Source organism: Lachnellula hyalina (genome assembly GCF_007821495.1).
Source record: "Lachnellula hyalina strain CBS 185.66 chromosome Unknown contig00009, whole genome shotgun sequence".
In the NCBI taxonomy this organism is placed as follows: Eukaryota; Fungi; Ascomycota; class Leotiomycetes; order Helotiales; family Lachnaceae; genus Lachnellula; species Lachnellula hyalina.
In genome coordinates this window covers 159,423-174,111 of record NW_022157123.1, presented here as the reverse complement: position 1 = coordinate 174,111, position 14,689 = coordinate 159,423, and the positions used below count along the sequence as shown (strand labels likewise).

Sequence of the window (14,689 nt, the reverse complement as noted above, 5' to 3'; positions counted from 1 at the left end):
AACTAACAGCATAGGGGCAGCATGACAAGAGCACGAGAAGTTGGAATAGATGTCGACGGAGCTAAATATGGAAGAAGACGCAGAGGGGGAGACTTAATAGGTAACAAATGCATAATATTTGCCGGAAAGCCTCCTACTAACATCAGCTACAAAAGTCAAGGGGGCTTCGAACCTGCCCGAACAAAAGCTAGGGATCAGAGGGCCGGGACAAAAAGCAAATCTCACTCACTACCTACTTATAACCATAGGGAAAATTGAAGGAAACCCATGATACAGTACCCCTTCCTAGACCTCCGCATAAACATCCGTCCTCCTCCTCAGCGGAACCTGCTCCCGAATCCCCTTCACAAGCGCAAGATCAACAACAGCAGTCGCGATCTCCGGGCCCTCAAACTCCCCTCCCAGCTCCGCAACAACCGCACCCCAAGGACTGATAATCATGGAGTGCCCATACGTAACCCGAGTCCCATTATGCTGCCCTGCTTGCGCGGCAGCTATCACGTACGCTTGTGTCTCGATCGCTCGCGCGCGCAGTAGGATCTCCCAGTGCGCTTTCCCGGTCGGGACAGTGAAGGCGGAGGAGTAGGTTATGAGTTGCGCTCCTTGCCTTTTGAGCGCGAGGCCTACTTCGGGGAAGCGTAGCTAGGGAGTGTTCAGCAGATCAATTTTCAGTTAGCTGTTTCTTGCATATATATACGAAAGAGGAGACAACTCACATCAAAGCAAATCAACAGCCCGACTAGTCCGACGGGTGTCGGAAACGGTTTGGGAATTTCCATCCCTTCTTCAAACGTACTGTACGTGTGGCTTTGATTAGTTCGATTCTATGTAAGTTTTGATGATTGAGAGACTTACTCGCTTTCTCTTGCCTTTGGCCCCCGTTTCAAATCCATGTCAAAGAGATGCAATTTCTGATACCTCTCCACAATCACGCCTTCCTCATCAATCCAAATCGACGTATTCTTAATCTTACCCTCCTTGCCATCACCCGGCTCATGGATACCTGCATTAATTGCTAGTCTGTGTTTCTTGGATAGGGCTTGCAAGCCGAGGACGTAAGGTGAGGTGGAGACGGAGCGAACGAGGGTGAGGGCTTCAGAGGCGGTGTGTGAAATATAGTCTGAGGCTTCGGGGAGGAAGAGCGCCTAGAGGTGGGAATGAGATGGGATGGGAAGAGAGGGGGGATGAGGGGTACTTTTGCACCTGCTGCTACGGCCTTTTTAACGAGGGTTTGGGCTTGAGTGAGGTTGTCATTCATGTCTGATGTTGAGCACATCTGGCCCACGGCCTAGAATAAATCAGATTCTGGCTTTTTCTGGGGATATAGTATTTGCTTACAATGATTGTTTGTCCTCCCATTTTGAAATATCTATTTTCAAAATGGTTATGGTGTTTCCGAGAAGTATTCTCGTGACGAGTCCGGGGGAATATATCAGTGGATCTTGTGGTCTTGAAATGCCTTTTAAGAGACCAGTTGCTTGTTTGAGAGATCACTAGCCGGTGCGAACTTTCAATTTGAGTCAAACTTTGACAACTTGAGCGTGTTTGCAGTGGTTGGGTTGTTTGAGGGGTTGATGGATGCATGATTCGTGAAGTGCTTTCAAATCAGCATCCGTGAGTCAGTGAGCCCCACCTGAATATATCCAACAGAGACACCACAACTCTTCGTCCTTCATCCTGAACAAACTTCCAGGAGGTGCTAGTTAGCCTAGAAAAATACAGTACACGCATTGCACGGCCAAGAACGGCTTTGGCTCCATTTTAGAGCAAAGAGCGCACCCGACGATTACTGCGACACAATTGTTGTCATCATCACCTGGGAAAAGATCAACCTGTGTCTGCAACAGACCTTGGGTTCGTGATTCCCGCTTAACACCGGTAAGGACTAAGCGGATGTTACATTTACGAAGACAATGTTGGAGAGGATTTTGATACCCATTGAGCATCCTTCCCAACATTCTCGTGGCCTTCTACGACCCTGCATTAAACTTCACAGAACACGAAAAGTCTCACTGCTGAGAAGTTGTGCAAAGCGTTTGATATTCAGAACTTAAAGGAGAGAGCACCACTCCCCCTCACTCAATCCAAAAGCCTATCCGGCTCGACTTCCTGTCCCTCAACATTTCGGTTCGAAGCTGCATCAGTGAGCCTTCGATGCTCAGCATCCCAAGAGTAGAGAAGACCGATGACAACAGCTATATCAGACGGTCTCCTTCATCAAAGAGCGTCAAGTCAGCGGTGTGATTGGTGTCAAATCCCCAAGTGCTGGATGTCCCTTGTACTGGAATGGTGTTCGTGAGACCTGACCAGCTTGGGTAGGTATACCAATCACTAGGCCGATTAAACGAAAGGTCATATCTCCACTCATCAATGCCGTATTGCCCCGTTACCATGGACATTTCGGGGTACATAGTGAACGGGTTGATTGGACCTGAAAGGTGAACAGCGTTAAAGACGTTGAAGTCGGGTAGATTGATCGGATTTGAGAAGAGATTGAAGCTTGAAGCGTCAACGCTTGAGGTGCCATTAGACTCTGCATTGTTGGAGCTCATGCAGTCGCACGTGCCATTCTTCCTGCCATCGACAATACTCGGACTTCCCTGAGTAGGTCTGCCTGTGAATAGATGTCTCAGCATTACGCAGTATCCATCGGGTATCATACTGACTTTGGGTTTTATGCTTTTTCTGAACGTGTTCCTTCATTTTGTCTGCTCTTCCAGTCGCGTATTCACAATTTCTTTGTGGGCAAGGAGTCTTTGGACCATGTATAGATTTCATATGTCGAGCAAGATCAGGTTGACGACGGAAAGTACTAGTGCAACCTGCAAGACTACAGAAATAACGAGTTGAACCATGCTGAGCCAGCATCTTGCTTTCCTGTGTAGTAGTAAGAGCTGTTGTTGAGGCTTCTAATTTCAGGCGTCTTCCATGTATTTGGACTTGGAAATATGATTGAGAATTTGCTCCACCAGCTCCAAAAGGATTGATAATGTTGGAACATGCTTGCTATAGAGCAGAGCGAGGTAATTTATCATCATTTTGATATGACAATGATATCTTTTTCTGCGAACTTCGCAACGGCGGTTCGCTAGCTTAGGCCATAAATTATAGGCGGTCTTGAAAAATGGTTGTGGCTCATGGCGGGCGTCCAGTAACATTCTACAAAAACAACCCTGCTATTCCAACACATTTGCAGGTCCGCCAGTGTGATGCTATGAAAAGCTGCTGTGGGAATAGTAAAGTGCCCAGGTTGTCCATACTTGATTGGGTGGCTGCAGCTGACCTCCCAAAGAGGAACGACCGCTTTCTCTCTGCGACACAACAATCTCAGCTCCGCCTCCTGTAATGGGTATCGCCCCAACACTGGAGCTCGGCCAGCAATTCTATGGCCTATGCCTTGCTTCCATGTTAACAACGTACAATGTTTCCATCGGTGTCATTGTTTTCATTTTCCGATTATCTAGAGGTTGAAGACACGAATTCAGATCAAGAGCCATCGAGAAGATTGGCTTGTTTCGCACCGCTTGTTCGCCACACTCTCGAGCCTCAGCCTCGTCACTTATCTTCATAGAGCCGCAACCACCCCTATTAATTGTCGAGCGCCATCTGTTCGGATAAGAGATACTTGTCGTGCGTTCATCGCACCAGATAAGTTCAGCCGCAGGATCTTGTCAGCAACCCGATGATGTTGAGCAAGCTCGGTGGGTTGACGATATCCAAATAGTAGACAAAACACAACCACTTCTTCCGCCTTTGTTGATAATTCGATGGCGTCTTCATCTGCTCCAATGGGAGTAGGCAAGTTCTCCATCTGAACATGAAAAACTACAGCTAATACAAGAAGATTTAAACAACGATGAAAATCTCAACTTATATTTTCGTATCAACACTTTCAAGAATGATTTCTCGCAAGCTGATATCACTTTTGAGCATCGCTCGCGCTCAGAGCAGATGGTTCTTCAATCCTTAGCTTTCAAGTTAGGATTAGACTACGAGTATTCGAAAGCCTCGCGAATTGTGCGGATTAGTCGCCCTGATAGTCTTGAATTCCCTGGTTCAATAGAATATTTCGACAGTGACCTAGCCGGTCTAAACGGTTTTAATTCAGGAGAAGCTTTCGACCTAGAGGGCCTTTTCAACCACCCTAGTAAGCAGAATCTCAACTCAACTGAAGATCTCTGCCCACCAGAAGTCTTCAACCCTCCAGGAGCTTTAAGTAGTTTGTTAGGCCCGGAAAACGATGTCTTCTTTGACTCCGAGCAGTTACATTATGGAATAGGCCCAGATTATTATTTCACACCTTCAATTGGAAACCGACATAACAATGAACCTCCCACTACCTTGCCGCCCACTTCCGATGTCGATATCCCTTGCGGTGTCGAACAACCCGAACGTGCCGGAGGTATTTTAATTGGCAATGAGCGAATCGTCTTGGATGACCCAAAAGTCCAAACGGCCTCTCATTCCCCTGAAATTAACTCTTCTCAAGACCCTGTACAAGAGCAACAGGGCGGAGACGTTTCGCCTTCTGTTGGTCTGCTAGATGCAACGTTTGATCACGAATGCACCAGTCAAGAAAGTCAATTTCGTGAAGGCTCAAATATTACCACCATGAAGCGAATCAAGTCCTCAGTGGCCAAGGCTAGTCGCTATTTGAATAGGGAGCATACTCACCGTCAAGAGTCAACGACTACAAAAAGAAAGAGGTCTATAAGCAGTGGGCAGAGCAACCAAGGTGGTGGGTCCAGTGGCAACTACTTGAGAAGAAATTCGCAGCAGTCGAGCGTACAGAGTGCATCAGGATCTGGTTATCGAGAGATTGTCTTTGATTCAAATTCAGTACATTCTGGTGGAAGCCAGGCATCTTCTTGTTCTGGCCGCCGGGGTCCTTTGAGTGAAACGGCTAAGGCCGGAATGAAAGCACTAAAGCAAGTGGGAAATGCTTGTTGGAGATGCAAATTTCTCAAAAAGACAGTAAGTTTAGGTCAAGGTCCCCTCCTCTACATGGACTAAAGTTCTTGCAGTGCAGCACTAAGGAACCTTGTGGTATGTGCCCGAAGAGGCCTATTTCTAAATGGGGAATTCTCAAGTGTAGAAGAGGTGATTTCCAATCTGAAACGCCTTTGGATAAACTGTGCGAGCAGTTTGAACGTGTAGGAGTGTCCGATTATGAGAATACCGAGGTGGATACATCTACTTCATCTATATCAACATATCATTTCGCTACTGTTCAACGCGACGAATGGGTCCACAGCAGTGGAGGCTTTGAATCATTCGAGGAACAGACTCGTCCGAATGAACAACCGCTTCAAATGCCACGAAATGAGAACGGAATCTCGGAAAAATCCTTTGTATCTGCATCTGATACGATGGGAACAGATGAAACGGGTGGTTTGGATGCTAACATGCAAGAGCCCGAAGTAGCCTGCATTGGTAATATACGTCAACTGCTTTCGATGGCTTATGATGCATTTCCCAAACCCAAACATTCCATCATGGCAGCATTAAACCCACTAGAGGAATGTATACTTGCAATTTTTTGGGAGCTTCGCAAATGCTCGTCTTCAAGATCGATCCTCGCTATCTTAGCCGAATGCGATGAATATAAAGGCTTCGGCTGTCTTCTTTCCGAAGCGGCAATTTACCAAGCAGTGTATGAAGATGTAAGAATCTGGTTTCGCATTGCAAATGCAACCCCAACTAGTTCCTTCCTCTACAAGAAGTTTATCGCTTTCCTTGGCGAGCAAGTCTACGGGGAACACTCACTCCAGAAGCACAAGGATCCTTCTAACTCGTTCTTAGAACCAACTGATTGCTCAGTCACTCATTTGCTTGCGTAGTTGCTTAGAAGTGATGCGGATGGAAGGCGATATTTCACTCCTACCCGACTGTCATCAGCGAAACGACTTTGATTGCATAAAAACTTTGAATATGCACATTTCGATATACTACAAAGAACTATCGAGGGTGTTTTTTAAGAAAGACAGTATGTTGAGAAACGAACACTGGTGTCTATCTGCGTTTTATAGCTTTTGTATCCAGGCGTTTGTTAGGAAAGGGTTGATTCAGATGTCGCATCTATTCGCCAAGTTCGACCCTCAGATCTTATACTCTAGCCGAAGCTACCTCTACATACCATTGAGGTTATTTGTTGCCATCTTTGACCTTAACTGTTGTAAGAGCAAATATCCCTACCGTCATGAGGGCTTTGATACTCTCATGGAGCAGTTTTCAAGAAGGATAATCAAGTATGGCAGCAATGAAGATGGCGGAGCTTTGTCTATATTGTGCATATATCTCAAGGAAATTTTTGAAGATGATGGGAGAATGCTAGAGGAAGACCAGCTTGATCCTGAAGTGCAAAGAACGACACGAGCGACTCCCAGGCTCGGGGGTTGGGTTTCAGAATGATCATCTCACAACTAAGCACTCTCAAGGAACGGGAAATGGTCCCTACATCTACGGATACATAATACCAAAATATCAAGGGCTATTTACTCCTTACTGTTCACGGCTATGACAACGACTGTCATCTGAATATCTGGATGCCTCCTGAGACTTGCCTAAGCCCCTGAATGCATCTGATCCAAGCTAATAACTTTATCACACCCATCTAAATATTTTATTTTTCATACCTAAAACTTCTCCCTCAAGCTCCCTTGGGTTATATCCTTCATAAAGTTAACCAAATACCACGAAGCATTTTTCTAAGCCTGAAATGCAATTATAATGACATACAACTTTATGACAACTCCAACCTGGTTTAATGAGATATATGCATTGGAAGCACATAAACGATCTGTAGTTCCTAGAAGCGATCTCGCTCTTGTAATAATAAAGTTCTATATATATTATAGAAGAAGCGCGACGCAGCCCCATTTCTTTCTTTTGGATTGACCTCTCAACAACTCAGCTGAGGAGATTAGCAAGTCAAACATCCATAATAACCCCCAGAACGTATAGCAATATCAAGCCATTATCAAACCCGCAAATACCTCACTCACAAGATCCATCAAGCTTGCCCAAATTTACTACACAGCGGAAACTTGTAATCTGTTTTTATCTATTAGCTCATCATCCTTCCTTCAATCCAACGAAAAAGAAAACTTACAATCACCCTCTGGGCTCTCCCAGAAATCCACACTCCTCACATAGCAGAAATCAGTCGTCAACTCCCACCACGTATCATCCGTAACCGGATCCAGAGGATCTGGATCCAGCGACGTCAGACACTGCAGAAAGACCTGCTCCATCCAAGGATACTGTTTTATCACCGGTGCGGTGATGCGCGGCTGTTCGTGGCAGGATGCGTAGTCCTCGCCGACTGTTACGCTGATTAGGTAGCGGGGTTGCAGGGGTAGCGTTGGGTTTGGCTTTCGCTTTGACTTCGATAGTTGTGCACGATCTGGGAGAGGTTCGGCGCGACGAGGTTTCGAGAAGGGGGTTGTGCGGTTGACTTCTAGGCTCGGAAGGGGCCCGCAGTTGTCAAGGGAGGTTTTATCGATATTGTGATGGAGGCCTTTCTGGGCCGCGTAGCAGAGAGAGGTGCTTCGGATCCAGATGCTGGGTATTGTTAGTTGGCTGTTTTATTGTAGTATATTCTCATGCTCGGTTAATTAATCAAGGGGTAAATAAGGGGCACTTGCTCGTCATCAATGATCAAATCTCCATCCGTCCAACACGTTGCCGTTAGATCTTTATCCGGGACTAGGTATTCTAGTGTGTCTGAGTCGATTGCCGGGTTGATGTTGCATTCCGTATCGTATTTCGTAGATGCGTCTTGCGTGGTGTAGAATTCCTCTTCTGAATCCCTTCCACAGTATTTTAGTTCACTTTGGTCTAGCCATCCATACATATATTAGCAAGACACCGGCGGTCCTCTCTCCGGTAATGTCAAACTTACAAGTCCCATTATAATCGACCAGATCATACTGGTTCACATAGCAATTATCTACCGTCCCAAGCCAAATACTACATACACCAAACACATCAGTCTACATACCCTTATCCTCATCCCACTCGAAGCTTCTGGGAGCACACTCACTTATTTCCGTCAGCCCCTCCAACGTTCTCCCCGCGCGTCCAACACACCAACGTCACGTTATCATAGTCCTGCTCCGTTGCGTCATCGAAGTACGGATATACCTTGGTGTTTATACACTTCTGCCACGGACATACTTTACAAGCTGTCTCGATGCCCAGTTCGACTGTGCTGTTGATATTAGCGGCGACGACGTCGAGGGCGAGAGCCAGTGTTGCCAGGAAGAGGTGCATTGTTTCCTCTCTTAACCGATCTGGAGGTTTTAATGACAATAGGAAAGCAAATGACTAATTATTGAGAACGCGACGCGTGTAAAAGTCAGGGCCAGCTCATCATTATATATCCACCGCCAAGCTCACACTAACATACGAATCGCAAAATCAATGTTCCATATATGTAGTGTACAGTAATTCTATTACACAGCATATACCTCGTGCCTACCTTGGACAAGTCTCAGATTTATGTAGTAGGAAGCGAAGTTCAGCTGACCGCAGCGTGGTTCGTATATGCGCACATCTTGTGCTACAGTAGAGTAGCTGGACCCCTGGGATGATCTGCAGCCGCCATCAAGCGAAGTGTGGGGTTGGGGTCCGTCCCGTCATTGCAGGATCGTGCACTACGGTAATAAGGTTATTTGCTCGTCTATAGGATTCAAACCGAAATTATGGGTCAATATGAAGTGATATGTATAAGAACTCGAACCTTCCAGAATTTGAGTAGAATGAAAACTTGCTAGAAGGGATCACACTTAAGGATAGGGGGCGAACCTTGAGCCGATATATGTCTTATACCTGCATTGCATCTCTACTAAGATCTGATAATAGAAAAAGGGGGAGGGAGGTATAGACTGAAAAGTACACCAGCCGTATATTTTTCAAGGTAGAGGTAAATAATCTTCGACCTCAAACTTGGCGTGTTCACTGACTTCGACCCGTTTGCACATAGGTATACATGGAAGGCCTCGGTCTCGTAAGAGGCAGTCTTTGCAGCAGAAATACAGTACTAATGCCATAGTTGACCTAATACTCATGCCGAATGAAAGCCAAAGATACGCTCTCTTTCGATGTGGGCGATTGGGTGAAGAGTGCCCAACCCAAGACAGCCACAGCATCTGATGTATCAAAGGTTATCCCATCATCCAGGATTCAGTATTTGCAGAGGAATGTGTCCGTAGGTGTTATGCGTAAGTGTAAAGTATCGGTGTAATGTGTAGCGTTTGCATAGTTGTCGTTCATGAATGGCATCATGGAGTATGACCTGGGCGCAACAGGTAACTTATTGTAGCTCCTGTAGATGGCAGGTCAGTCTTTCCGAGGCTTACTAGATAGGTAAATGACTTCAGGCACTTGTCGGCAGGAAGACGGTACAGAATCAACATTATTCATGCCGCCAGGAATCATGAACCCCAAAAGGAGCAGCAGTCACGCATTCCTGTATGCATTTCTAGGGACAGAGTTTACTTTTTCCTGCCTGAATTGGTCTAGGTGAACTTGGTCTAAGGAAATGTTACCGAAAACAAAGAGAATACCAAGTACATCTAGAGAAGGATTCTTCCTACCTGATATGCTGACATGAGATCTCGTCTCCCGAACCCAACAGAGCAAATGTCGCCAGAGACCTGTCAGAGACGAGCGAGAAGCGAAGTCATGGTCGTCGCCACTCCAGATATTTGATTTGAATAAAAATGGTTTCACAGGCGTGAACACTTCTCCTGCCAAATAATATGCGCAACGATCTGTCTAAAATCGAGGGCATTCAGGCTACACTTGTAGCCAAGCTATTTGTAGCTTGACACATAGCTAGTCTTAAAATCCGGACCGTCGACAGTCCTACTCTCCATTTGACAAAAAAGACCAGAGAAATGTACTTGACGTTGAAGGGAGGAGGATTTCGACGATATGCAATGTTACTCCTATAGCGAAATTTCCGACAACAACGATGAAGGCAGAGCGGACCCACACACCTTCCCAGGCTTGAAGGTTACATAGAGCGGCAGTGTTATATCAGCGCTGTGGTTCATACATAGGCATGATAAGGCGGATATGGGCTATTCAGCTAGCTCTCCGAAGGGGTGATCGCATATCTGAGCTGCAGCATGCTCCCAAAAGGGATTCTGGCTCTGTTTTGGATACTGCCGTGAAAGTGTAGATATATCGATATAAGCTGCAATTGAGTTTGTGGTGACATCATGTAGGTTTCCGAGCATCACTCTCGTTTGTGACACCAATTTCGTTGCGTCTCGTCCCCTGTCTTTCTTTCACACACCACCTCGCAGCTTCTTCCTTCAACAAATTCCGTCGAAACCCAATTCTTCCAAGGTAGGAAAGCAGTCACCATGGCAGGGTAAGGACTCCCTCGGTCTGTTTGCGCGACCTCCAGTATTGACTTCCAGACAGCATTCAACTCCACCCCGCGAGCGTTCATTTCCCCATCACCTTCATCGCTTTGACCGGCTTCCTCGATTTGCTTTACTCCGCTGCAAGTTTCCCTCCCACAGGTTCCTTCATTCTCTCTACCTTGAAATATCTGGACGTGCCATCGGCCCTTGTGGAGCTCTTGCCTCAGCTGTCCTTCTACACCACCATTCTCGCTCTCGTCACAACCGTTCCCGCCATTGTCACCGGATTCTCGGATCTGCTCCCATTGATTCTACGCGATGGATTCGGTACGCCAAAGGTCCGAACTGGTCTGCTACACGCTGGGCTCAACGATGTTGCGACTGCGATGATGGCGTTCAATTGGTGGACGAGGAGACACGTGGAGGATTTTGCGCCTACAGCTGTCAATACGATGCTGAGCGGTTTATTGGCTATGCCGGTGATGTTCTACGCGGCTTCGTTAGGTGGACATCTTGTTTATGGATATGGGATGGGGGTTGGCAAGTCGAGCAATAAGCAGAAGAAGACTCAATAAATAAATGTTGGGGGCTTGAAGGGATCTGGGAGCTATGGCCATGGTCATGGTTCAAGGGTCTTTTCAGGAGAGCGAGGGGAGGAATAGCACGATTGAAGCAAACGAAACCAAATGTACGATTTGCAGAACAATGCAGTAAATATTTGCACAGCAAGAGCTTTATAAATGTCTGCCTATTATTGACCCAAATTTGCGTCGCAAGAAGGTGTGGCTTTGATACAATACCTTGATGCACTGTTGTGCAGAGGAACCCCTGACGTACCAAGAGGTTAGTTGAGGCGGTGGGGGAAGAGGGGCTAGTTATTCATTCCAGTTCTCAATTTTATTCGACATACGACTTTATTTACCATCTGCTTTACAATCTGCCCAGTCCTAACAACACCTTCCTACAAACCTCCCTGATACACTCCTTCAAGATGATGAACTGGGCGAAACAAACGTTTGTTCCCTCATGCCTGCATAATGTGCATAACAGCTAAAGATTTTGCCACATAGGTTGGCCAATGTGGCTGGCACTCAAGAACCTATCTACGGACCCTCCGCCATACAGACTGTAACCAAGCAGGCCGAAACCACTCCCTACACCGAGCTCACACAGGACGATCTGAAATGGGACAACCTGCCCTCGACGAGCGTGGAGACGCAGGGCTTTTACTTCTTTGCGAAAAGTGGGCACATCGCGATGGCGCAGATCATCCACAGCAATGTCGCGTATGGAATGCCTGGGTCCAGCAGATACATATTTGATTGCTGATTAGGACACAGCGGCATAAAGAGAACGAGTCAATTCAACACCAAAATTTTTTACCCCAAGAAGGAGAACAAAGCCCATCTCTGGTCCTCGGACCCGCTATCTGATGTCGACTTCAGTGACGACGGACACAACTTCTACGCTAGGGACGTCGCTGTTGAACTGGTAGAGGATGGGAAAACATACACGATCAAGTCCCTATCGAATGAGAAATCCATTGTAAATCTTACGGTCACTCAAGAAGCGCCTGGTTTTAAGATTGGCAAAGATGGAAAGACATACTATGGCACAGACCCTGAAGCACCATGGGGATTCATGAGACACGAGTTCTGGCCGAGAGCCAAGTCCTCAGGAACGATAGTTACGGATGATGGAACGCTTGATCTCGAGGGCCAGGCCATGTTCATCCATGCCAATCAGGGCATGAAACCACATCACGCAGCTGGAAAGTGGAAGTTTATTAACTTCCAGGGCCCAACCTACTCTGCTGTCTTCATGCAGTTCACCACTCCTCCATCTTACGGGTCAACAGTTGTCAACATGGGTGGCGTGGTCAAGGGATCCGAGATCCTTACAGCGGGCACGTCTATATCCGCAGAATTCACCAAAGTCAAGCCAGATACAGAGAACGACTGGCCAGAGCCAGAGGCAATCAGGGTCCAGTGGACTGGCAAGACGAAAGACGGAAAATCGGTTGAGGCGGTACTCGACGGTCCACTCGATGAGAGACTCGACAGAATCGATGTCATGGCAGAAGTTCCCGGATTCGTGAAAGCCATTGTAGCTTCAGCTGCTGGCACGAGGCCATATATTTACCAGGTTTGTGAATAACTTCCGTAAAGTGGTATAATGCTGATAAACATATAGTACTCCCCCCACGAGCACCCAGTCTCGGTGAAAGTCAAGGTAGGTGACGAGGAAGTAATTGAGGAAGGCATTCTTTTTTCCGAGGCCACATTTATCAGCGCATAATCGGGTGGCGAATTTGATTTATCATTTGCATTGCATCGTTGGCCTACTATGCCATGGCGTTGAGAAAGGCACCACACTCGTTGGGAAATAACGCGTGACTTTGAAGCAAGGGAAGCAGCGAATAATAGAGTCCATTGTTTAAGAGACTTGAATCCAGATATATTTTACTGCCTCGATTGCCATCGCTTGACTTCTATAAAGTGAATAGGTACTAGGAAAAACCTCGACTTTGGCGGTGTATATTGTGAACCTGACCCCTCAACGCGCTAAAGATACAGCTCGGCCCAACGCGTCTCTAATCGCTTGATTGCACCACCACAACTCCTCCCATCAGAACAACGTCTCTATCTCACCACCACCCAGCTGATTCTCTGGAAATCTTGTCCTCAGTACATTCCATCACAATCAAATTCGATCTGCTACGACATCTTACAATGCCTTTGTTCAGCAGTCCCGCCATGCGTGGTCCTCGTCCAGCCGGACGTCCTCAAGGCTCTGTGGGAGGGAAGACAGTAGCTGGGTCTGGCGTTGCCAGCTCATCTGGTCCTCAAGGCCGAGGAAAAGGAACCAGAGGCTTGGGTCTCGGGAAATCGAATCTCAAGCGTCACAGGTACGTCTCCGATCTATCGCCTGCGATAGTACCTTTCTTCGTATCACTTGCATTGCAGTGAATCTGATCTGCGTTCTTCACATCACAGGAAGATATTGAAGGATAATATCATGGCAGTCAGTAAGTTCTTTTCTTTTCTATTCTTTCGATCTACGGCGTATGCATCCCGCTGTTGCATATGAAATCAAGTGGAGCGAATGCTAATTGTGGTCGTTTGATAAATAGCCAAGAGCGATATCCGGTATGCATGCGTTCCTCGAAGCATTGTGATTGCTTCATCCTTCGAAAACCGCACAAGTAATTGACAATATGCCTCCAGACGATTGGCGCGACGTGGAGGCGTGAAGCGTATCTCAGGAATGATCTATCAGGAAACCCGCGATGTTCTCCGGAAATACCTCTCCTCGGTATGGCATTCAAGCCTGCCTCCCTCTCCTTCCTATACTAAGAAGTCCTAGATATTGAACGACTGCGTCCTGATCTGCGAACATTCGAAGCGGAAAACTGTCACAGTCACAGATGTATGAAGCCCCACCTCCTTACGATAGGAATGATATGATGTGAATCTTGGCTAACATATGTGATTGCTTTACTAGGTCATCTGGTCGCTCAAAAGACAAGGCCGGCCGATCTATGGATTCGATCAAAATGCCTTGAGCAAGAAACCGGACACGAAGAAGCGATACTGATTCCCTCACGCACGGTCTTTCGACCTCAGGCGTTTTCTCTATTTACTGTACTGTGTATTGGTAATTTCAACGGCTGATGGGGCATGGTGTTATGATATCAAATTTGGGCGTTTGGGCGGAAACAACATATGGTTATGTTATGATTATAATGATACGAAGAGGCATAGACATGCAAAAAGGCTTTTGTATTTGGTGGTTGCATGATACAGCGCGGGTGCATCAAGGATACTTCTGAAATGCTGCTGGCGGATAGATGTAATAGAGGAAGAACTTGAAGACATTCATCTATTCGGCGTACAGTTAAGCTGCAAGGCTGAGTAATGATAAAAGACATGGAGCGGAGTTTGAAAACAAATGGACGGCTTTCAGTCAATTACATGTTTAGCGACTATTAATCCCCCCCTCTTTCTCCTCTTAGGCGTTTTCCTTTTAGTGCTATCTATTACTTCTGGACCCAGCTTGTATTTCTATCTTGTCTGTTCATGCCGTCAGTCTTGCGTTCAAGGGTCATTCATTATGACCATAAATCCACAACAGCCATTATATTATATCCTCAGCAGCGTTAATTCCCTAAGTCCTCCCAACTCCTCCATCCCCTCCCTTTCCAACTTCCCGCTTCCCTACCCCCCTTATACCTACCTATCCTTCACTCCCCTTCCACGTCCACGTCCACGTCCACTTCCACTCTCAATTTTTCTATCCCAACAAATCCA

At 46.6% G+C, this 14,689-nt stretch overlaps 5 protein-coding genes across 5 annotated transcripts; 3 read left to right on the top strand and 2 right to left on the bottom strand.

Moving 5' to 3' along the window:
• Nucleotides 1–285: 285 nt before the first annotated feature.
• nit2_0 (putative hydrolase) lies at nt 286–1,359 on the bottom strand (the record flags this gene model as incomplete). Its single annotated transcript, XM_031145695.1, has 5 exons — nt 286–642; nt 717–795; nt 856–1,145; nt 1,196–1,288; nt 1,339–1,359. 5 exons carry the CDS (start codon nt 1,357–1,359, stop codon nt 286–288), a joined length of 840 nt encoding a protein of 279 aa, XP_031009005.1.
• A 5,672-nt stretch (nt 1,360–7,031) lies between these two features.
• LHYA1_G000703 (uncharacterized protein) lies at nt 7,032–8,274 on the bottom strand (the record flags this gene model as incomplete). Its single annotated transcript, XM_031145694.1, is given in 5 exon segments — nt 7,032–7,045; nt 7,112–7,563; nt 7,683–7,839; nt 8,003–8,028; nt 8,045–8,274. The coding sequence occupies 5 exon segments, from the start codon at nt 8,272–8,274 to the stop codon at nt 7,032–7,034; spliced, it is 879 nt and encodes a 292-aa protein (XP_031009006.1).
• Nucleotides 8,275–10,376: 2,102 nt separating this feature from the next.
• On the top strand, nt 10,377–10,954 carry LHYA1_G000702 (uncharacterized protein; the record flags this gene model as incomplete). The annotated part of the gene is made up of 2 exons (XM_031145693.1): nt 10,377–10,384; nt 10,438–10,954. 2 exons carry the CDS (start codon nt 10,377–10,379, stop codon nt 10,952–10,954), a joined length of 525 nt encoding a protein of 174 aa, XP_031009007.1.
• A 416-nt stretch (nt 10,955–11,370) lies between these two features.
• On the top strand, nt 11,371–12,677 carry svf-1 (Survival factor; the record flags this gene model as incomplete). Its single annotated transcript, XM_031145692.1, has 4 exons — nt 11,371–11,393; nt 11,450–11,665; nt 11,720–12,524; nt 12,573–12,677. 4 exons carry the CDS (start codon nt 11,371–11,373, stop codon nt 12,675–12,677), a joined length of 1,149 nt encoding a protein of 382 aa, XP_031009008.1.
• Nucleotides 12,678–13,111: 434 nt separating this feature from the next.
• On the top strand, nt 13,112–13,976 carry H4 (Histone H4; the record flags this gene model as incomplete). Its single annotated transcript, XM_031145691.1, has 6 exons — nt 13,112–13,287; nt 13,346–13,407; nt 13,513–13,528; nt 13,607–13,694; nt 13,746–13,808; nt 13,884–13,976. The coding sequence occupies 6 exons, from the start codon at nt 13,112–13,114 to the stop codon at nt 13,974–13,976; spliced, it is 498 nt and encodes a 165-aa protein (XP_031009009.1).
• Between the last annotated feature and the right edge of the window lie 713 nt (nt 13,977–14,689).